Here is a 22,986-nt window from a genome sequence, read left to right as displayed (position 1 = left end):
GAAACCAAATTATAATCACTGAAGAACTTTGCAGTACACAATAGTACCACAAGTAGTGTGCTTAGCACTAGTTATAAGTTTAATATCTTTTGATTTTCACTACTGTGGAATAGATTTAAAGTATTAATCAGCAATTTGATGAAGTGCATCTGAAACACCTGCATATTTTTGGAGCTAGCATGTAGTGTTTGACCTTCCATTCCCTGCACATCACCCTTGTGTTGCCCTCCCTACCTTCCATGTTAAACCAAAACAGAAACCTCAGGTTTCATCTCTGAGGACACAACAATACAAATGACTAAAAGCTATGCTTTTAAAAGCAGCAGCTTAGACCAGGAAGTATAAATATGCCCTGTGCTTTTCATGACAATGATTTGTTTATATTGTTAAGAGTCAGGGTCATCTCTGGCGGAAGAGAAACTACTTTCTTAACCTCTCACTGAGAAGCAAGAACTCCTGAGAAGGCAGGATACTTCAGATCCAGGATACCCCTCGTCTGCTAAGTTGTTCAGAACCTCTGAAGATTGCTCTTGTTGCAGCACTTGAGGTGTTGTAGGGATGGAAAATCACCTCCTGAAGATTTGGCCCTTACCTCCTGTACCTTGGGTTTAAAGCCTATCATTGGAAAGTTATCAGTAGCTTATACCTTGTTGGGATACACTTCTACACATCAGAAGGGAACTTTGGTAGAACTGCAGCACAAACTTGGGCAGATGAATACTATTTTTCACTTCAACTTTTCTCACAGCTCTTCTTTCTCTTTACTGGGCCCTTATCTTGGATGGAGTTTGCACTCAGATAAAGCATATGGAAGCAACAGGTTTGCACAGGAATGGGGAGCGGCCCAACTTGAGCTGCAAAACCACTGCGGAGGAAAAGACTGCTGAAGAAGCAGGCTATTTTTAAAAACCACAGCATGATTTCTTAGTCTGGCTATCAGCTAGGAAAATTACTCAGGCACTGCCCTTCTGCTTTATTGACTTTTCTACCTCAAATGTATGATGCATGAGAGCCAAAACTCCCTTCTAAAGAAAGGGGAAAATAATGAAACCACTGAATATTGAGTACAGCTCCACTCAAGCCGCAACTGTATCTGAAGTGTTCTGAGAACCTATGTAGTGGTCTCTGAAACTGGCTAGAGGACATCTCCTTGGGTGGTCCAGGCTGTCCTGTGCCTTTCTACTAACAAGAGAAAGAAATTCCCTTGGGGGAGAATGTGCCCTGGCAATTTCTGAGTGGAACTGGCATAGCCGGTGCCTTACAGGGCCAAGCACAAGTATGCAGTGTCCTGTGACCCATCAGCTAATAGAGTTTCTTAAAGCAACTGCAGTATCCCTTTCGAGCAGGTCATCTGACTAGGAGGGCATCAGAAGACTGAAGAATTGAAAAACCTCATTAAGCAAACGTGAACTTGCCTAGCTCTGTTGAACGAATATACCTTACACCTTCAGTCCTGGTTTTGAGGGATTCTTTGTCCATTTTGGTAGAATGGACGGGCATCTGCTTTATGCATTTTTGTGCATTCACTCAGCCCCATTATCTTGGATATAAAAAATATTTGGGTTCTTTTTTTTTTTCTTGTTTTACTGTGGAGGAATTTTACAAAGCTGTTTCTCAGAATACAGGCTAAAAGATTCTTGTCTTTGTTCTTGTTACCCCAAATTCTGAAGCTTAGCTTAATATTTTTCCCTTTCTTGCCTTTAAGTTTTGGGAAGAAGCTGCAGGGCCATAACTTCTGTAAGCTTTCCGACTGTCTTAATTTTTAGAGAATGCATACCTTTTCTTCAGAAGAGGCGTCCAGAGATAATGACCTGATAACTGCTTGATTTGTGCAATTCTTCATTCTGACGATGTTGCAACACTTTCTTTGTGCAACAGGAAGCACCACTCTCAACATACGCTTGCATTTCTGCTGGGTTGAGTAAAGCCTGATTCTGACCCTTAAATATATCTGGCCTTCAGAAAACTTGGTACCTTTGTGGTGGAACAGGTGTTTGGGGGACGAGGGAAGAGGAGTTCTAGTCAAGAGAAGGCTAAAGTATTTTCAAGTCCAGCTCTTTTATAAAATAAAAACAAAATTCTGGGGTTTCAGGAAGTGGGTGGCTGTACTAATGCGTATGCGGTTTTCTTGGCCTGCTTTTATCACTAAGCATTATGTTGTCTGTTGATCAAGATGACACATAAGGAGTACTTCACAGAGTAGTAGCCAGGATGATGTATTTTTTACCCACATCCCTTACCAACCCCTGGCAACTCTTGAGTACAAACTGCTGGCCTCTGGCTTACTGGTAAGCGAATTTAAGGGCAAGTATTGCAAAAAATTAATAAGAGATCCCCTAACTATTTGCTTTGGAAAAAAATACTTGTATTGCTCGAAGAGTGCATTTAGCACAAAGTTTGTTCCAGTAAGTGTTCTCTCTGGCCAGTGTCCTCAGCAATGCTTTAAATAGGGAGGGTGAAATATCCTTATTTGAGCTTATAGCCCAGGTAACTAAGTAGGTTGCTCTGATAGCTACAAAGGGCTCAATAACTGAGAGCAAATTCTCAGCTACAAAGTAGTATTTTTCAATATAGTCACCACCAGCTGTGCATTTGTGCCAGTGATGAACAAAAAGAATCTGTACTAGCAGAAGTGACCCACTGTTTCACAGCTGCTGTGATGGCACTGTTGCTGGCAAATGTTGCTCACACAGTCCATCTTTCATCAGCCCAAACAAATGAAAGCCAGAAGGCACCAAATCCAGTGGGTGTGGTAGGACAACATTGGCAGTGTTCTCCATGGCCTTCAAACTGGTATGGAGGCTGGCATTATCATGTTGCGAGAGAAAGGTTGTCTTCTTCTCTGGCCTGACTCCAGAAGTTTGAGCCTTCAGCTTAGTCAGCATCACAGTGTAGTGCTCAGAGTTGATGGTTTCTCTGGTGTCAACGGGACATCTGGGTTCAAGGAAACCCAGAAGGATCACCTCTTTTGTAGCCCAAAAGATGGTACATATTACTCTGGAAGGTTGTATCTTGAACTTTTTCTTCAATGGGGAGTTGACGTTTGCCACTCCATGGGCTGCTGCTGTGACTCTGGCTCCTAGGGATGTTACCACATCTTGTCACAGGTAATGATGTGATCCAGGAAACTATCACCTTCTGCTTTGTATTGGTTCAATAGGTCTTGACAAACTTGCATGCAGTGTTCTTTCTGTTCTTGTATGAGTATTCTTGGGACTCACCTGGAGCAAATTTTAGGATATTCCAAGATTGCTGCCACTGCATGCTTTGAAGCTGATATTCAGCTCTGCACACAATTCCCTGGTCTGCCAGTTCATGTGGGTGAGCTGATCAAGATGCTCTTGGTTTCATGGCATGATGGCTGTGCGTGGCCATCCAGACCGTGGCTTGTCTTTCACATTTCTGTTGCCACTTCTGAAACACCCCACCCAGCACCTCACTGTGCTCACATCCCCTGTTTGCTTTCCACAAACATTCAGCAAGCATTGATGAATGTCAGTGTTTTTTTCTCTGCATGGAGGAATTCAAATCCACTCCTGTGTTCCGTATACACTTCCATGTCAGATGCTGTTCTGTCAGGCTGCCCCTCTGCTGCCATCTATTGCACAGCAACAAAATGTAATGGAATATTGGTGGGAAGGTTCAACCTCTACTGCCATATCACCATCCGCCTCTGACACTGTGGGCCAACATAATGAAATAGGAGGCATTACTTTCAGAGCAGCCCTCATTTAGGGTCTGTCATGCTTTCCTAAGTTGCAGAGTAGTTCTGAAAACCTCTTGCTTTCCACTCAGTTCAGCTCTGTGGTAATGCTTACATCACTGTACCAGGGGCTACTTTGCAAACTAGCATCAGGGGTGCATTTGGATGTACATCCAGTGGATCTTCCCAAATCTCAGCTCTGTCTTGAGTATGGCTTTGCTGGCAGATGAGCTAGCAACAAACTACTGAGTGATAATAATAAGCAAGTGAAAATAGGAGATTAAGAACTTCTTAGGCTATCTTTTCTCACGAGGAAAAGAAACATGTTGAAAAGAGATCTATTTTCACTAGTAGGTGTATGATCCATACAGAAAGGGTGTTTCAGGATCTTTGATCTGGTTGGTATTTACAGTGTGCGAATGTAGCCAACATCAGCATGTTTTACCGAGGCAACTGTGTATCTTTGTCAACTAGATGAAGTTAAGAGATGCAAGAGGAGCAGCTTCAGTGACTGTGGGATTTGTGAGGATGCATGAAGTACTGGTGAACTGTTACCTACCAGAAGTTTTTTTGACCTTTCCGTTACAGGTGGTTAAAACCATTGGTTTGAGAGAAGTGTGGTACTTCGGTCTGCAGTATGTAGACAACAAAGGATTCCAGACTTGGCTGAAGCTGGATAAAAAGGTAATTGCTGATTAAAAGTTACAGCTTACATGATTCCCCATGTGTTAGTGGCTGCAACTTCATAAACCGTGTACTTACTGATTATTCTTCAATATGCATAATTTAAGAATTATTTGGGGGAAGAACTTTGTAACGTCTCTTCATGTGAAGTGTGACATGGTGGAGACTTGGTCTTGGTCTGAATGGTCTGAATGGTGGAAATTCTCACTGTAGATCAGCAGCTTGATACTATATTCTGCTGTGTAGAAACAGCTGGCTTTCTGTCTGGAGGAACATCTTGACTAATAACAGCATTAGTCTGCTTGGCTGGGATCAGTTGCTTCTGTTGATTAAAAAAAAAAAAAAAAAACAACAGTTGCTTAAGTGGCAATGGTAACATGCTCAGATGTATCTGATCTGCTTTTGTTTGTGAACTGGCAAACTTGAAATTCTTAGGAGGGAATGAATTCTCTTTCCTGATGGGGCAGTCAGTGACATACCTGCTTAACATAAGGGGGCTGATGTGTCACAAGTGTAGAACACTAGATGGTTTGCAACATAGTAAACCCTGCATTTTTCAGAGGCTGAGATTTGCTTACAAGCAGAATTTTACTGTCCAAGTTTGAAATAACAATGCATCTCCTCTATGTTCTCATATGAGTGAGCAGCTGGAATTAAAGAATGAGAATAATTGGTTGTCAGTCACTTGCTTGATGCAAAACTGCAGGAGGCCTATGGGCTGTAGCCTTGGAATTTATTTCCTAGAGTGCAAAGGCCATTGCACCCTCTTTATCTCATGCCAACAACTAGCATGGTTAGCAGGAGATGCACTGAGCTGAAGATGGCTACTTCACTCTGGAGTGACACCTATTTGTCTTCATTAAAGGAAAGAGATGGGATGGAATGTGTCCATTTTTAATTAATTTATTTTTTTTAGAGACTGACTTCTCAAATAATTGATAGAGTGCTGGAGTGTGTTTAGCCTAAGCTCTACAGGGAGCTTTGTGTATTTAGTTGGAGGTGAAAGACCTCTGTGTGCTGGAGAGTTCTCACTGTAGGGTGTGGGCCCCAAGTACTACAGAAATGTACTTCTGAAAACAAATGCCTTTTAAGGCAAATGTCTTAAATTCCTTTTTATGTGCAAAAGCAATTCTTTGTTTGCAGCCTTATTAAGTTGTGGTATCATCTCTGTCCTTAGGTTTCTGCTCAAGAAATCAGAAAGGAAAATCCCCTTCAGTTCAGGTTCCGTGCCAAGTTCTTCCCAGAGGATGTGGCTGAAGAGCTGATACAGGACATCACGCAGAAGCTCTTCTTCCTTCAGGTGAAGGAAGGAATCCTCAGTGATGAGATCTACTGTCCTCCTGAAACAGCAGTGCTTCTTGGCTCCTATGCTGTACAGGCCAAATTTGGAGATTACAACAAAGATGTGCACAAGCCTGGATACCTCAATTCAGAGCGTCTGATCCCCCAGAGGTAAAGGAATCAATTAATTCAGCTTCTTTTTTTTTTTTTTTTTCCTTCTCCTCCTCTAGTTATACAAAGTTTCACTGAAAGCATATTATTTTTCAGTTAAACTGTGTATATCTGATTTCAGTCCTCTTTTGATTTCTGTCCATCATGTTTGAGTATGTTTTTATGCTGTCTCTTTGAGGTGGTTAGGGAGAGGTAGTTGGGTGAGTTCAGCAGAGGAAATCTCTGTAGGTTTCAGCTGTTCTTTCCTAAGCCATGTTGCCATGCTGGTAGTGTGTGTGAATGTCTCATCTTTAAGAAGAGGAGATGTCAATTGTGAATGTGCCCTCCCTGGAGAAATGCAGGTTACTTGTTCTTAATCCCAGTGTACGGTACTCAAAATCTCATATCTGCAAAACATGTTATGAGGCTAGATAGTCTGTCCCCACACAAGTTAAATATGTTACCAGATATGTTACCTCATGATGATGCTCCGCACCGTATCTAATTCCAGGAAAAATACCAACTTTTTGTTCATTCTGAATAGCTCTGCTCCACAGGGCACATCTTCGGGCTGAACAAGATCTTCATCTTGGTTTCCATGAGACTTCATGAGTAGGACTATAGCAGATATCAGCATTGATGGGCACAGCAGAACACAAAGTCTAATCTTGCAAATACCTCTCTACTTGTGTTTAGGGTGATGGATCAGCATAAACTCTCCAGAGAGCAGTGGGAGGAACGGATCCAGGTTTGGCATGCTGAACACAGTGGTATGCTCAAGTAAGTGTTTCATGTTGCTCCCTAGGCCTAGTTGCCTCGAGTTTGCCGTTCTGACAGCATGCTTTGGAATAGCCTCCAAGAGTCGCTTGTGTGGGAAGCTCCTGGTGTCTTTCTAATCCAACAGGGAATCAAATGGCAAAATGGTAACGTTCAGTTGGGTTTTTGTGCTGGTGCTGAGAATCAGTGGCTTTCTGAAAGCCCTGCACCCAAGTACAGTGCATCAGTGACGACTTTAAGTGGATAAAACTAAAGGTGTGTCTCTAACCTTTAAGTTCATCGAAGCATTTTCATTGGCAGATCGGGAAAGTGTAGGGTATGTTCTTTTCACACTGACTGTACTTTAAGACAGTGATGAACACTGGAAGAGATGAAAGTTGCTAATTGTCTCTAGAAATATCAGGGCTTGGCAAAGGATATAGAGTGTACGTGTGTGTGTGCACAGAGGTAACTGAAGGCATAACTTCTGAAGTGAATCCAAAATGCAGAATGTTCAGTTGTAACTGCTGCATTTTGATATGTTTAGGAAAAGGTTTGTTGTTTTCTTGTCTTTTTCTGAGCACTCTTTGCTTTCTGAGATAATCAGGGAAAAATGAAAAGCTAACATCTGCTCTCCTCCCTGCCTCACCCAGAGAGAATGCCATGCTGGAATACCTGAAGATTGCTCAAGACCTTGAGATGTATGGAATCAACTACTTTGAAATCAAGAATAAGAAAGGAACTGACCTCTGGCTGGGAGTTGATGCCTTAGGGCTCAACATCTATGAAAAAGATGATAAGTAAGGCTTTGTTTTCACTTCTCATCTACTGGAGTGAAGGCTGGTGTGGGAGCCAAAGGGCATTTCTTATTAACAGAGTGAGGGCAAAGTTTAGAACTTGCTTGTTGTCCTGTAGGATGTGAAGTTGTGCTAGGAGACAGGTGCACTTCAGATCATTTGTGCTTTCATGACTTTCCTGATAGCCTGACCTGCTCATACAAGAGCAGATGTCAGCTGTAAAAATGTCATCTGGTAAAGCAAGTAATGGTTGTAGAGCTGAGTCCCAAAATAAGGAATTTACCAAGCTTTTTCTTTAGGCAGGTTGCCAGGTATGCCAGCAGTAAATACAATACAGGAACCTTGATAGGCCAATATATGTCTGCAGTGTGTTAGGACATCTGAGGCCATCCCTGTACTGGAACTAATGATAGATGTGTGTACAACTGCCAGTTTGTGAAAAAGGCAGGTTGTGGGGTAGGTGTGAAACCAATGCCGGATAACACCCAGAATCCAGGGAGGAGTTAACTTCTATTGATACTGTAAACCAAAGAATGAAATGAGGCTTTGCTGAGGTACACAAAGTTTTAATCAGCCCTTCTGGTAAGGACAGAGGTATTATTTGTTGGTTAGTAGGTGGAAAATAATAGACTATCTATAAATAAGCATATACAGAAGGTCAGAACAGCTGTGTCTAAGCCTACCAGTCTCTTCTAATACTCCAAGATTGAAGAGGACTGAAAATGAACTTTTTTTAAGTGAAAGGATGCTGGCTAGACTGTGTCGTTTTTTTTTCTGAATATTCCAAGCCTTGATTTCATGTCATACATCTGTAACAGACTCTCACTGAAATACAGTGGGGATTTAACCCATTTTGTTTGTTTTCATCCATAAAGCTTTGAATGTAGCTAAAATATTAATTGGAGCTTCTGTTAAGATGGCAAAGAGAAATGCAGACTTTTCTGCAATGCTAATATGTGCTGTCACCTGGAAAACAAGGAGTGTCACTTGAAAGAAAAGTAGTTTCGCTCATGTAATACCTGAGTCTTGAATGACAAGTCTTGCTGTGTAACCATGGTCGCACAAACAGGTTTTTCGGGCTGCAGCAGCAGACAGAACGTAGCCCTTGACTGGAGAGAGCCATCAAGAGCATTTGCAAAACTAATGTAGTGCTGGAATAAATGGCTCGTTTCTGCCATAACTCTCGATAACTCTGTCATTAAGTCTTTCCAGCAGATACGAGGACTAGAAAAATGATAATGTGCATCCTACCTATGCCTTGTATGTGCAGAGTTTTGGACTGGGGAAAAACTGAAAAAGCAAAGATTTCATTGCTGAAGCTTGGCCTGAGGAGGCAAATGATCCTGTGCTACAGATGGGAGTTTGTTCTCAGTGAATGTCAGTCTCCTGCCTCTAGGCGTTTTCAAGCGAGCCTTTTCTCTGCAGTAAGGATGAGAATCTACAACAGAACTTGGACAACTGAAATACTTCAGTTAATGTCGTACCGTATTATCTAAGGGTGAAACACTTACAGTACTATGAAGGAGGCTAGAGTAGTTACTTAATCAAATCATTTGTTGTCCAGTTCTTACTTAGCGTTACACGGCACCTGTTGCATAATCTCGCACTTGAGGTAAAGGTTATGGGATGGTAAATTCTGAAGAGAACATATTTATTATTGACTTCTGATTAAAACTAAGCAGGTTATTTTAAGCTTGGGCCAATGAAATTATGTAGGAACTTTTGGTTCTGATGAAGTTGAAGCAAATCCCTCCAAAGTTACTACTTTTTTCCTTAACCGATGTGCTCCATAGGAGAGATTCACACAGACTTGGAGTGATTCATTATGCTGATGTACGCTTCTCTAAGTGCTGAACACTGCATACTCGTGCCTTCAACCCATTTGCTGGAAGTAATTGTCAGCACTTCAGTGTGCCAAAGAGGGACACATTGAAGGGGTTAGATAATAGCAGGAAGATTGCTTGTTGGTATTAACATTTATGTAAGACCCAATTCTTAATGATTAACTGCTATCTCTAGAGAACATGTCCTCGGTACCAGAAGGTTAAAAGAAGTGTAATGTGATACTAACCACACAAAGGTGGTATTTAGTTGGGGCAAGGGGAGGTGAAGGAATTCATTGCAATCAGATGCACAAGCCCTTGAACTTGTTGCAGAACTGGGAGGGCATGTAAAGGTGGAGTACTAGGATGGCTCAGAAACATGTGATGTGATGAATAATTTGCTGGTTTTTGTATGCAAGACTGTGGAGACATTGAAAAGAAAAATGAGTAAGGTAAAAACCTCGACTGAATAGCATAAGAGACTGTAAGGGAGGTGATCAGGCATCTCCCCTGCTCTTCTATGGGATTTTGTTTCAGCTGTTCTCCTTGCTGTTGGGAGAGTTGTGTCAAGCATTGCATCCCGCTGAGTCTGTGTTTTAGAAGTAATGTGAGAGAAAGAATAGAGTTTATTACAGCATCTCTTAAAATATTTTTCCTTTTTCCAGACTGACTCCAAAGATTGGTTTCCCCTGGAGTGAAATCAGAAACATCTCCTTCAATGACAAAAAGTTTGTAATAAAGCCCATTGACAAGAAGGCACCTGTAAGTATATTGAGAATGGATACTGCCTAAGAATAACTGATAGCAATTCGTTTCAGAATGAAGTTGTGTCTTTGAAGAGAAGAAAGCTGCAGGTGTCTTAGATGCAAAATTAGCATCAGTATCAAGGATGTATTTAGAACAGTCTGCTTTTCTGTGCAGTTTAGGTAAAGAGCTTTTGGATGTATCAAATATAGAGAAAGGCAAGGATGCTACAGCTGCAGCCCAGTTCTTTACCTCCAGCAAGCTAGTAGGCGTACGCTTAAATCTGAGATTCTCTGCTTGTTCTGTGAGTCTTTTCTATAGCTGGATTGTACTTTAAGATCTCTCTTCTCTCCATTCTATCCAGTGTATGGAAGCTGGCATGCAATTTTTTTGTGGTTGCATGATTATTTAAAAAAATTACCAGTTGCTGCTGCCAAGCTGTGTGTATCCATATGGTTGTCCTTCTCAATGTTCACTTCCACCCTACAGAAGTACTGAAAGCCACATAATGGCCACCATGTCCAATGACCTACTTGAATACTAGGGTAAATGGCAAGGATGTGATTTCTGTGGAGAATTTAAATGTAGCTGCCCTTGAATATTAATGTTTTATGTTTACACACTTCAGTTATTCTAGTGAAAAACTTGCAACTTATTTTGAGCTGTTGAGAACTTGAATAACTGGTATAGGTGGGTGTCATTCTGTAAGTCTTGTGAAACTGCTGGAAGAGTTGAGAAAGACCTCCTCTCTTTCTCTTCCCCCACCCCAGTTATTGACCTTGGTGGATCAGTACAGACCTGAGAAACAATCTGTAGTTCAGCTTTGGTTAAGGGTGATGTCTCATGGATCTCTTCAGCAGAAAAAGGCGCTTCCAGTAACTTGGTTGTTAAACACAGTGTTAGGGTGTCCTTTCCTCTAGCTAACAACCCCTGGGTTTTGAGGGAGAGGGGCTTCTTTTTGTGACGTTTCCTGTGCAAACCAGCAAAAGCCCCCAGAGATAGAAAGGTCCCTCTGTCAGGAAAATATTTCTCAATAGAAGAGCCTCTTTATGATTTGGACTTGTACATAGTACAAACGTTAATGTCCTGTTTGTGGATCACAGCTTTTCCATCCACTCCCTAACAGTAAATCTGACTGAGTTTGAAATGGGAGGCTTGCAAAAGGTTGATACATCAAGGTGTTTACAATGTTAACACCAATCATGTTTCCTTATTGTCTTCGTTGTCTTCTTCCCCGTGGGTGGTGTTACATTTCAAATTAGATATGAAAGAAGAATTGATCTGGACACTAATTCTGAACAATCAGGAAGTTGTCCAGATCTTTTCATATGCTTGCATCTCTTTTGGAAATGGCAAGCATTGGTAAATAAAGCAAAAACATTGAGTCCACCCTGGATGTGGGTGGAAAGCTCCTCTTCGTTCTCCACATCATTGTTTAAATGGACATTAATTTAATGGATGGCGTTCTTTGTCATCTTACCCACAATAAGCTTTTTAATTTTGAGGTCTGTCAGTCCACGTACTCCAAGATTTTCAGCACATTTTTAAAATACCAAGCAGCAGAGCTTCCAGCTGTGCTAGTCCAGGGGAGGATGAGGAAGGGAGGGGAATTCTTTATGCTCTTATGTGAATGTTTTGTCCCTGGATTATATGGCATTAAATGATGAACACAACCACCATCTGTGCCCTTAGAATTTACTTTGACTGGAGGTACACCTTGCTTCAAGATAAGACCTTTTCATCACAAAGTACACAAACAATCTGCTAGAAATAGGAGGTCAGGCTGCAATTAGCAGTATTAGATTTGTATAGCTCAGAATGCCTCTGGCAGGACTTGAGGTCTGGGAGGCACAGCACACTTTGCTGATTATATGTGCAAAATGCATTGAAGGACTTAAGTTTTCATCAGTGAATTCAGGAAAATCTACAGTGTTACTTTAATAGTCTGCAGTACATTTTTAGTTTCATGCTTTATCTTTTCAGTCACAAAACCACAAAAACTTAAAAAGTTTTTGCTTCATATTGCCCAGCTTGTTACCAGCCAGCCCAGTGTCTTCTGCAACTGTACCAAACTTGGCAAAGCATCTTCTAAGTGGAGACCTTTCAGCCCATAAATTCTCTCTAGAAGGTGCTTTTTCTAGAAAAGTAACTTGTCAACTCCTCAACTCCATATGGATTTGAAGTGGATTATATAACCAACAAATATTGAGCTTCAGATAACTGTGCAGGTCCTGCTGTGACATTCCATTAGCCAGTGGATGTCTGTGTAGCAGTGGGAGGATGATGTCTGCAGTCAGCTGTGCCTGAAAAACTAACTGTGTGCTGTCTTTCCCAGGACTTTGTGTTTTATGCCCCTCGTCTGAGAATTAACAAGAGGATCCTGCAGCTCTGCATGGGCAACCACGAACTGTATATGCGACGCAGGAAGCCTGACACCATTGAGGTGCAGCAGATGAAGGCCCAGGCCCGGGAGGAGAAGCACCAGAAGCAACTGGAAAGGTGAGCCTGTGTACAGACAGTGGGATGGGGAGGCAGAAGAAAATGATACGTATCTGCCAGAGTTCCTCAGGTGGCTTCAAATGAGGCTGTGAGCCATCTACCTTTGAGTAAGGCGTGTGCATATAGTCCTAGAGCTCTGGCTCACAGTGGTAGGACTCGGGGTATCTTGCAACGGGAGCTTGAGAATTCTTCTGGCTCACATTTGTGTAGTCTGCTCTCCTGTCTGCAGTTTTAAGAGCTGGTTCTTCAAGGAACCATGTGCATGAAGTCACTGTGTGCTCCTGTGTTGGGGTACTATACCTTGAGAGAGGTTCTCCTGTCTCTGGTCTGTGTTGGACTGTGGAGTGGTTGGGAGCTAAAGGAGCAGACTTCAAAGGCAACGTGTGTATGCAGTGAGAAGGTGAGAGGACTGGAAGACCTCTTAGAGGCAAGGGAAAAGGATTAACAATTCTGCTGGACTCTCTACTATGGCTGCAGGTTGCTTACGATTCAAGAAATCATCCTGATTTCTCCTGTATTCCTGGCTTTTTTATCTGCATTCCTCAGTGCTCATTTCTACACTTCCTTGATTTTCCTTATGACAAAAGTAATAAAACGCATCTCCTCTGCCATGTAGCACAGAGCCATGATTTTCTCTCTCTACATCTAGTGTTTATTTGGTTCTCTAAAGTTCTGGGGTAGCCAACAGAAAATAGAAGTACTTTTATGAAACATGAGTATCCAAAACTGAACAAAAACTGAAGTGATTAAGGATGCATTTCTCAGTGCATTTCTGTCTTCTGGCTCCTGTTTGTGGCAGTCACACAACCTTGTCCTATTTAACTGTCTGAAGAGATAACCAGCCAATTGTCTTGCCTTGCTGTGGTTTATGTCTGAAAGTGAGCTTCAAGCATGAAATCTGTTCCTAAACAGGCAACAACTAGAAAATGAAAAGAAGAAGAGGGAGACAATTGAGAGGGAGAAGGAGCAAATGTTGAGGGAAAAGGAAGAACTGCTGGTGAGGCTACAAGAGTATGAAGTGAAGACTAAGAGAGCAGAGAAAGGTAAAGTGCTTGCATTGTTTAACCAGATCATGTGTATTGTGCTTCACGCTTAGCTAAGTCTAGTGACACCGGGATCTCCTGGCAAGGCATACTGATATCTGCCTGTATGGATAAATACACATGCATGCACTGCTGACGTCATCCAAGGCATAAGTCATGACATCTGCTGCTATCAGTGGGAGTTGAAGGTCACAGTAACTCTGTTTTTCCCTGTTGCTGAGGGGGTTTTAGCATGAGCCTTTTGCAGCAGTGAGAACCAGAGCTCAGCTGGCACATGCTTTTTACTTAACTCCAAACAGAAGAAATGGTTTGGTAACAGGTCCTTCCAGTGAAATGGAAGCTTCTGTTTCAATGCACAGATGAGCAGCTTGGAGACAGCATCATCTGGTCCTCACAGTAAACTGTCAACTAAGGGCAGCAGGATCATGTCAGTGCAAATGCCTTGTAGATGATCTAATTATAATGTGCAACCGACAGCTTTTGAATTTGGTTACTTGCCGTATTTTGTGCAATACCTACTTGTAAGTGCAGTGAAGAAATATTGCAGGCTGGAAGTCATGTGCATGTCATGACTTCTGAAGTTAACCTATGAGCTTGTCTCTGCTTTGCTTGTCTTCTGGTGGAGTAACAGCCTTGATCTGTTTTTTCCCAGAGCTCTCAGATCAGATCCAAAGAGCTCTTCAGCTGGAGGAAGAAAGGAGACGAGCTCAGGAGGAAGCAGAACGTTTGGAAGCTGATCGTCTGGCTGCTCTGCAAGCCAAGGAAGAGCTGGAGAGACAAAATATTGACCAGATAAAGAGCCAGGAACAGCTGGTAAGACCCAATCACTTTTGGTTAAGATATGCTATGCCACCTACTTAAATAAGGCCTTGGAATCAAAAGGGGAAAAAAAAAATCAAGCAATCTATACTTTGTTCTTAATTTCCTATTCAGTCTTTACTAGAGGGGAGTGTAACATGTGGGTCTTTTCTCAGTCAAAATTGTGTATTTTTTATAGGTTTTTTGGGTTTTTTTTTTGAGTCCTTAATTCTAGTGTTACTATTTAACAGGCCGCAGAGCTCGCAGAGTATACAGCCAAGATTGCACTTCTTGAAGAGGCAAGGAAGCGTAAGGAGAATGAGGTTGAAGAATGGCAGATCAGAGTGAGTATTCCGTCAAAGGTGCTCTGAAGTCCTGTGCTTGAGCAGTGTGTAATGTGGTGCTTTAGTCAAAATTCAAAATAGAAAGTGTTGAACACAGTCCCGCATGGCATCCTTGTCTCTGAATAGGAGAGAGGTAGATTTGACAGATGGACCACGCAGTGGCTGAGGAGATGACCACACTCAAAGAGTTGCAGGCAACAGCTTGGTGTCTAAGTGGAGACCAGTGACAAGTGGCATTTCTCGTGGCGTTAGGGCTGATGCCGTTCATTAGCTTTGGTGACATGGACAGCAGGAGCGAGTGCCTGCTCAGCAAAATTGCTGATGTCAGCCTCACGGCGCCTATTGGTGACACGCTAGAAAGAAGAGATGCCATCTGGAGGGAACCTGACAGGCTCAAGAGGTACACCTGCACAAACCTCATGACCTTTTCACTTTTGTTTGTTTTCCCCAAAGGCTAGGGAAGCCCAGGAGGATCTGGTAAAGACGAAGGAGGAGCTGCACTTGGTAATGACTGCTCCACCTCCACCCCCACCCATCTATGAGCCAGTGAACTACCACGTGCACGATAACCTGCATGATGAGGGGTCTGAGTACTCAGCCTACAGCGCAGAGTTCTCCAGTGAGGGGATCAGGAATGACCGCAACGAGGAGAAACGCATTACTGAAGCGGAGAAGAATGAGCGTGTGCAGAGGCAACTGAAGGTAAGAGAAAGTGTTTGTTGGGAGGAGGAGAATTAACAAAAGATTTTGTTCATGGACAATAGATAATTTAACCGCTTGGTTAAACACAAAGCATGATTTTTTTTCTTTGCTTACAGGTCCTAGAGGGCAGTTTGAATTAAAGGCGGTGTACAAAAAGGTTGTTCTTGTTGTTCAGGCTTTGAGTCATCAGAAAGTTGCATCATCCATACTGTTCATGGGAACAATATGTTGAATCCACACTGCTGACTTGTCTGGTCATCTAAGAACTGTCAAAAGTCTCACCAAAACCACTGCTGTGGGAAGTTGAAAGCTTCTTGTGTATAATTTGTATTTAATGTTCTCTCCATTGCAGGCACTGACAGATGAGCTGGCGCAGGCTAGAGATGAAGATAAGAGGACCCAAAATGATATCATCCACTCGGAGAACGTGCGACAGGGCCGTGACAAGTACAAGACGCTGCGGCAGATCCGACAAGGCAACACCAAGCAGAGAATTGATGAGTTTGAGGCAATGTAATGAGTGCTTACAACAAGAAGGCAAGACTGTGGGAAAGGCAGATCTTAATGCTGTGGTTTTGGTTTTGTTTTTACCCTGAGGAGGGGTCATTGTATGGTATTTAACAAATGTTCTCTAAACCCAGAGTGTTTGCATCTTCCTTTTCTTCCATACCATGTATTAAATTCGGTATAGTTAAAAATCGATCTTACCTCTGCTCCTGGTAACTTGCTCATGCCTTTGCTTGGTGCCAAAAGGCCTTATGTCACATCTCTCTTTAACCAACACAAATCCACATCTAGTTGTAGAGGCATGTCCTGCGCAGGTGCTAGATTCACCTTGGACTAAAAATTAGCAACTGGGGGTGAATTTTGTGCCATATGTCTTTGTGTTACAGTGTAATGTCCAACAGGTGAGAGGTCACAAGTCAGGAATTGCAAACAGCTGTGTGTGCGCTGATGCATGCACATGCACTCTGTTTTCTTTGTCTTTATGCCCACCTGACAGACAAACAAAAGAGAACTGACAGCACCTCAGAACTGTACTGAATTGAAATAAGGCTTTTCCTGATTTCTGTGCTTAACTGGAGAAGTGCTGCAGCAACAGCTCCAAAGTGCAGCACAGAACAGGGCACCCTCCTCATGTAACTAGGCAAATGTTCAGTTGGAATAATACACTACTGTGTTTGCATTCCAGTTTCATAACAACTGATCAGTTATAGCGTAGTATTTATATATATATATAAAATATGCAGTATGTGGATTGAAGTAAGTACTAGTTTAAAAGGGAAATAGTTTTGCTCTGTATATTTTGTTACTTTTCAGATTTAATGACTCGCATCTGTAAAGACGCCTGAACACTGTAGTCTGCAGTATAACTGATTATTTACTATAAAGCATTATTTGTAAAGATCATTTTTTTACTTAATGAAAATTGATATGTACACATGGATCCAATATATACAATTTTACTGCACCTATTTTTCTAACAAATTTTCTAATTTTTTAATGTTTGATTTAAAGTTTCAGACTCCAAACATGAAGGGACTGCTTGTTTATATCACAGGTGTATCTCTCTATTAGAGAGCATTTCTGTGACCATTCCTTCCCCACTAATCTCCCCCTTTCCCTTGAAAATCTGTTAGAAAGTGAGATACAGCATGGTGTCAGCTCTACTTTTCCATTTACAACATCTGTGCTGCTTTATATTTGAGTTGAATCTTCTTGTGTGGTGTTGTGTTTTTTTTTTTTTTATTTGCAGCAGCAAACATCTAAATAAAAGATCTGCAAAGTAACAAAGGCTTTTGAGTTGAGTGTTTCATGAGTAAAGAGTGTTTTCTAGTGAAAAAGAGTGCTGACTTCTGGCTTCCAACGCTAGTGTATGCTTCCCTTCTTTCTTACGTCCTTAAACAGCACTGAGCTGGCAGGAAGGGATAATACTTGCTGTACTGACGAATGGTGACCATCTTCACCTCAGCCCTAAGGGAGAGGTGAGTAACAGCAGCACCAGGTAAAGCTGTATAGGTGAGGTTTCTGACTCTCACGCTCCTTCACTGGAGGCAAAGGGAACAGACAGGGTGGCTGAGCCTTAAGCGTGCATTTCCACCAGTTCATACGAAAAAGTGATAAGCTGAGCTGTGCCATACACCATATGGATCTGTCTGACTTGTTAACACCAGTTCACAGCAGCTGATGCTAAAAACAAGGAACTTCCTCTAACAGCATTTATTCTATTAGCTGATGTGCCACACTCCTCCCACCAAAGGAAAATTTATAACTAACCTGTTAGCACAGCACACATTAGAAAGCTGTGAGGCATGCAGGCCAAATCGTTTTTTGGAGCAATAGTATTGGCACTGGGGATAGTTCTGAAGCTGCTTATTATAATTATGCAATAAGAGATGAGGTAGTTTTTATTTCCCTTTGGTCACAAAGCATGAACACTGGAGTGAAATGATAACTTATTTTTTAATAAGAAAATGATCATTTATCTCTATGCAATATTCCTTATCTGGAATGTGTTTGAACAACTGTAGCTCTATCACCAGAAAGAGAAAGCTGCATACCATCTGTCTATTAGTGCCTTGTCAGCATAATGCCTTTCAGTTTGTTACTCCTGAGAAACAATAATAATCTTTATCTCTAGGCGAAGCGTAAGATAAGTTAACAAAGCTTTAGATTTTTGAGAAATAAAACCTTCAGTATCACAACCATTCAAACTTACAACTCAGTTCCCCAAACACAGAAGTAGATACTGTTGTATACTCCTTTCACCAAGCTTAGAATGCATACGCACCACTCCAACCCAAAATACCACCCTCTGAGAAGGGAAGGCAGGCCATTATATTCAAGACTTGAAGTTTTCCATATTTGAATGCAGTATAAGTGTAAAGTCCATCCACGTGTTTGGCCTGCGGAACACTTCTTCCCATTGAAGCACTGACGGAGAAATGGGGTCTGCGAAACCAAGCAATTGCTCTGCAAGAAAGCAAAATGCAAGGTCACAGGGCTGCTTTTCACTTCATCTTACCCACAGATTTTATTAGGTTCAGGCCTAAATGACTGCACAAACAAGCTGTTTCTCCCAGTCCTTAGGCAATTTCAGCTGTTCTGGAGTTCTTTATGTCTTATTTGCAATAAACTGCAGTTACACTTCTGAAGCATCATTTATATGCTGTTAAACTTGGATCGCTCAGTGAAGAACTCAGTCTGCAGCAAAGAACTTTTTTTGCTGCATAGCCAAAAGTAAAGGAGCAAATGTACAAACCAAAAGTGGTAGAAGAGGTTGGTGCCACTTCATCTTCAGTGACTGTAATGCATTGCTAGGCTGAGGGCATGGATAACTGCCGTCACTAAGAAGCTCTAACAGAAAGGCAAATGCTTTAGGAACATCCAAACAAAGCTCATGAGGAAGCCTGCAGATAATATTACTAGTGGCATTTACTGTCAGGGAAAGCAGACATGAGAAACCCCATTGGGCAATCAAGTAGCAATACTTCTCTGTTCAACAATTAGTTTAAGTGGGGCCTGGTCACTGAGCAAAGGATTTCCTGTACATTTCTCAGCCTTCAGAAAGTTCTCTCTTTACATTAGACCAGAGTTTGGACACGCAATAGTTCCTGTAAGACTTGAGCAAGCTTCACTTTCTGTACCTTCTATTGGAATAACATGTGAATATAAAATAAACACAAATATCAGCAAGATTGAACTCTAATAGACTGCTACTTCTTGAACTCAGTTTTGATGTAGTTTACAGCATTTTTAAAACAGCCAATTTGTAGAGAAAACCACTTAAGAACAAGTCTTGAATCACTACAGCTAGAGCTCTGTATGAATCTTTCATTCCCTACTCTATTTGTCTTCTGCAGGGCCAAGCACTGACCCAGAACATTCTCATGCTAACAGATAGCTTTGGCTGTCAGTTCCCATTGATGACCTGGAGCTTCTGCACAGACTGAACTAAAACAAACGCATTGCTTCCAGCAGGATCAAAGCCTGAGACTGCAAGTAGCTTAGGACACGGACTGGGGGCTGTATGTCAGGCATATGGTAACAGCACAGTGCAAATATAGTTTAGAAGGTAAAATAAACTTTTTCTTCCACCGTCAGCTTTTATCAGTAAAGAACTTACTTGCACCAAGCTTAGCTCCCCCTAGGAACTGATCACGTGAGCCACAAGTTGACTGGTCCCAGACAGTCAAGTGTAGACATGACTGCTGTAGCTGAGCTGGGGTAACATCAAAGACAAACAAGTGTTTCCACTGAGGACAGTCTTCTTTCTTCACCACAGGTGACTTTTGCTTTAACTCTGCTTGGTCTGAAAGGATAAGACAGCTTTTCCCCCCACCCCCCAAAAAAATAAATAAAATGCAAGTTCAGCAAGTTTACTGATCCAAGCAGTATTTCTCAATCAGAAAACAGAACGATTGCAGTACTCTAAGCAGGGTCCTTTGATTTGCCTTAAATAGCTTAAGCACAAGGTAGAACATGATGCTATTCAATTTCTTTTGGGGATTGGCTTTTTCATCCTGCCCTCAGTGTGGGTCTCCAAATCTGCTTTTCCTCTGTTGTCAGTGACTGTTAAAGGAATCCTTAGTGGACTCTAGATTTTAATGACAACAGCAAACTCTGATGTTGCATTCAGGACACCTCGCTGCCCTGCTGAGGGCCGCTATTCTGCAGATGTTCAAGTGTGAACTGGCACCACTAAGAACAAGTCTGACCAAGTGTGGACAGTGCCATTTCCATACAACAGTCCCCTGCTGAAAGCAAGCTAATTCTTACCTCTGCACAGGAATATTTGTATTATTTTCCATTTGAAGTGTTAAGTCTCATACGTACCCTTTAACAAACGAGTTCAGCATTCCAGCAGATCTCAGCACAGGCAAGTTCCTGGCCCCAAATATCATAACCTGAAGCTGGCAGTTGGAAAATTCTTGGTCTTTTTTTCCTGAAACAGGAAAGGTTATCACATTAAGTAACCAGTTAGTTCAGTTGATAACATAAGATGTCATTAATTAAAAAGAAAAATTACAATTTTGATAAGGACTCACTGCTGCATAAGATAATCACTGCTCTGTTACAGCTCTATTTACAGGGCAGGGACACATGGAAGTGCAGAGAGAAGAAGAGTAGAAGAAATCCAGTTGGTGGCTTAGGGGTTATTCAGAAAAAAAGAGGCAGTAGAACTAATCTAACAGCTAATTAAGGTCTTTCTATTGGTCTCTACACGTTCTACGGTCCTGAACACAGCTTTACGGGACTTCTAGACCCTTACGTATCTCACCATGAACCAGGGAGGTAAGAAATGAGGTTGACCTATCCACTGCCCTCAAAATGTCTGTATTTCTACATCAGCAGATGCTTGATCTGATACACTACTTCAGTGTTTAACATACTGTGCAAGTCATCCATCACCAAGAACTGAATCTTGATTGCACATTTTGAACCTAACATCTTTCAAGTGAAACAATCACTCTAAAATGAGACCACGAGAGGAAGCCAAAGATGCTGGTTTGGTATCTTGGAGCCATTCCCTTCCACCTTTTTCCTAAATTGGCAGTCTCTACCTCGGACAATGAAACTACTGCACCTCCTTCAGAGTAAGGTGTACCAGCAACACCACAATAAGCACAAGCTTGCCAGACATCTCAATGGTTCATACTGAAACCATTACAATGATTCCTTTTTTTCTGGCATTAAAAATAACAAAAAGTTGTAGCTGGAGAATGTTTGGAATGTAAAAAAATTTAAATATAATATACTATAAACTGCATACAAACTCCATATGAGAATTGTCAGTTCTTCATTGGTCTCAATTCTTTTCTAGCCAAGGAATTCACGCACACTGGAATGTTTTATACCTTCCATCATCCACCTTTCAAACTGGAAATTTTTATACTGGGCTGGTACCGACAATCTTGCAGACACCAGGAGTTCTCCACTGTATTGAATAAGATTATCTTCAGGCTTTTCATGCTGAAGAATGAGACATACAGAAATCAGAATTACATTCTATTCCACCTCATTCTCACAGCTCATTTATATATGTAGCAGGTCTTACTTGAGAGCTGGATTGACAGCATTCTTGCCCCAGTGACCTCAGAAGGACGATCATTACATCCACTTCTTAAGACAAAACTAAGCACAAATTAACAATCACCTTGGATTGGAGCTGGTACCAGTTGAATGATTCCATTGAGCTATCTTCAAAACTCCACGCTGCCAATGGAATCACCACTTCTCCCAAAAACACCCTGTACTTGAGCGCTCCTGCATGCCACACAGAGATCTGAAGCTGCCGACTTCCCAGCTGGGAGCGCTCAATCTTGTACTGGAAAGATAAACAGCATTTAAAAGTAGTGCACAGGATGAATGTTCACAGGACGCTCACAGGCAGCCCAACTAAAGCATGGCTGAAGGCACCTGGATGCAGACAGAACTATGCTGTCTGAATGTGCTTTGCAATTTACCTGTTACCTCAGTCCTTAAATGCTAAAGTAATGTCCCATGCAAATGCAAAAAAAGCTACATTCCAAAAATACCTTGGCCTGCACTGCTAATTATTAATCCACATCCTTAAATCATTCTTGACTATTTTATAGTTGTTTTTTTTTTTTTTTTTTTTTTAATCATCATTTTTTTCTATTTCACACTCCCAGTACAATTTAACTGCTACAGTTGGAGGTCAGTTCAAGATCAAGACACCTAACAAAGGTCTAAAACTTCCATTCTGGTCAGCAGAGGCATACTCAGTGCAGTCAGTATGAGCAAGGAAGTAGTTCAGGAGACCTGTCATTAAAGCTTTGATCTACTCCCTAAGCATAGTTAGAGCCCTCTGAGGTGTTGTTAGGTATCTAAGATACCCACAACGGATTGGTAAGCACGATACCACCTACAGCTGACCTGGAAGCCAGAGGCGATGGCATGGCTGCAGGCATTGCTACCAGCACTGAGGTGCTGAATCATAAGGTGGCTGTAGGCTATGGGACAACAGCCCTGAATCACTCCAGTGGCTCCTGAGAGCACCAGTGCTGTTCACTAACACAGCCTCCTAAGTGCAGGTGTCTGGATTTGCAGCCAGAGATACCACTGAGTTGGATCTCAGCTTTCAAGAGCAGTTTATCTGCACTGGCACTGTGTTCAATCGACCATTTCCGCGTGTTTAAATAAATTTAAATTATTTCTAATTTAACTAACCTGAATGTTCACATAGCCAGCTTGGATATGGCTCTCATTGCCTATCAGCTCTGCATTACTCTGGCATTGAAAAGGAACTATGAAAAAAGAACCAAATATTTCAATGACAAGTACTTTTTTCTCCCAACTTAAGCCCTGATATTCAGACATACTGAAACTTTCATGTAGTTCAAGGAGAAATATTATAAACTTATCCCTCCATTAATTTTGTTTTCTGCCTGTTACAACGCGTTACTGAAGAACACATCATCTTATTTGCTGCTGCAGCTCACTGATGCACACAAAGAGATGGGTTTATAGTGATCTCTGCACAAAACTGGAGCAGGAAACAACCAAACTGATCTCAGCTCTGTCTGCTGACAGTACTTGGCTTCAGCTTCACATCCCATTAAGTGTCTGTGAAATTAGAATAATGGCTTCTATGTTCTACACAAAGTTATTACAAGGTTACTAAAGTAATAGTGTAAG

The 22,986-nt window shown here is 41.7% G+C and overlaps 2 protein-coding genes across 9 annotated transcripts in view; one reads left to right on the top strand and one right to left on the bottom strand.

The window, feature by feature from the left end:
• Positions 1 to 17,118, top strand: part of EZR (ezrin) — a 42,874-nt gene extending 25,756 nt beyond the window's left edge. For all 4 annotated transcript variants that reach the window (XM_085217143.1, XM_085217142.1, XM_085217144.1 and 1 more), the window contains exons 3-13: positions 4,292 to 4,387; positions 5,565 to 5,839; positions 6,515 to 6,598; positions 7,228 to 7,374; positions 9,860 to 9,956; positions 12,274 to 12,437; positions 13,350 to 13,480; positions 14,133 to 14,293; positions 14,530 to 14,622; positions 15,076 to 15,324; positions 15,677 to 17,118. In XM_085217143.1, the coding sequence (XP_085073269.1) occupies positions 4,292 to 4,387; positions 5,565 to 5,839; positions 6,515 to 6,598; positions 7,228 to 7,374; positions 9,860 to 9,956; positions 12,274 to 12,437; positions 13,350 to 13,480; positions 14,133 to 14,293; positions 14,530 to 14,622; positions 15,076 to 15,324; positions 15,677 to 15,841 (1,662 nt within the window). In that variant the 3' untranslated portion in view covers positions 15,842 to 17,118. The remainder of the gene's footprint in view (positions 1 to 4,291; positions 4,388 to 5,564; positions 5,840 to 6,514; positions 6,599 to 7,227; positions 7,375 to 9,859; positions 9,957 to 12,273; positions 12,438 to 13,349; positions 13,481 to 14,132; positions 14,294 to 14,529; positions 14,623 to 15,075; positions 15,325 to 15,676) is intronic.
• Positions 17,119 to 17,768: 650 nt separating this feature from the next.
• The window catches only part of SYTL3 (synaptotagmin like 3), a 30,254-nt gene continuing 25,036 nt past the window's right edge, over positions 17,769 to 22,986 (bottom strand). For 3 of the 5 annotated variants that reach the window (XM_085217137.1, XM_085217140.1, XM_010707275.4), the window contains 5 exons: positions 21,482 to 21,652; positions 21,183 to 21,297; positions 20,161 to 20,269; positions 19,451 to 19,653; positions 17,769 to 18,297 (listed from right to left, as the gene is read on the bottom strand). In XM_085217137.1, the coding sequence (XP_085073263.1) occupies positions 18,167 to 18,297; positions 19,451 to 19,653; positions 20,161 to 20,269; positions 21,183 to 21,297; positions 21,482 to 21,652 (729 nt within the window). In that variant the 3' untranslated portion in view covers positions 17,769 to 18,166. The remainder of the gene's footprint in view (positions 18,298 to 19,450; positions 19,654 to 20,160; positions 20,270 to 21,182; positions 21,298 to 21,481; positions 21,653 to 22,986) is intronic. The other 2 variants (XM_010707276.4, XM_085217138.1) reach the window with 2 other exon arrangements.

This window comes from Meleagris gallopavo, chromosome 2, assembly GCF_905368555.1.
Source record: "Meleagris gallopavo chromosome 2, MGAL_WU_HG_1.1, whole genome shotgun sequence".
Classification (NCBI taxonomy): Eukaryota; Metazoa; Chordata; class Aves; order Galliformes; family Phasianidae; genus Meleagris; species Meleagris gallopavo.
Note: the sequence above shows the minus strand (reverse complement) of the source record. Positions and strands in the feature narration are given on the sequence as shown.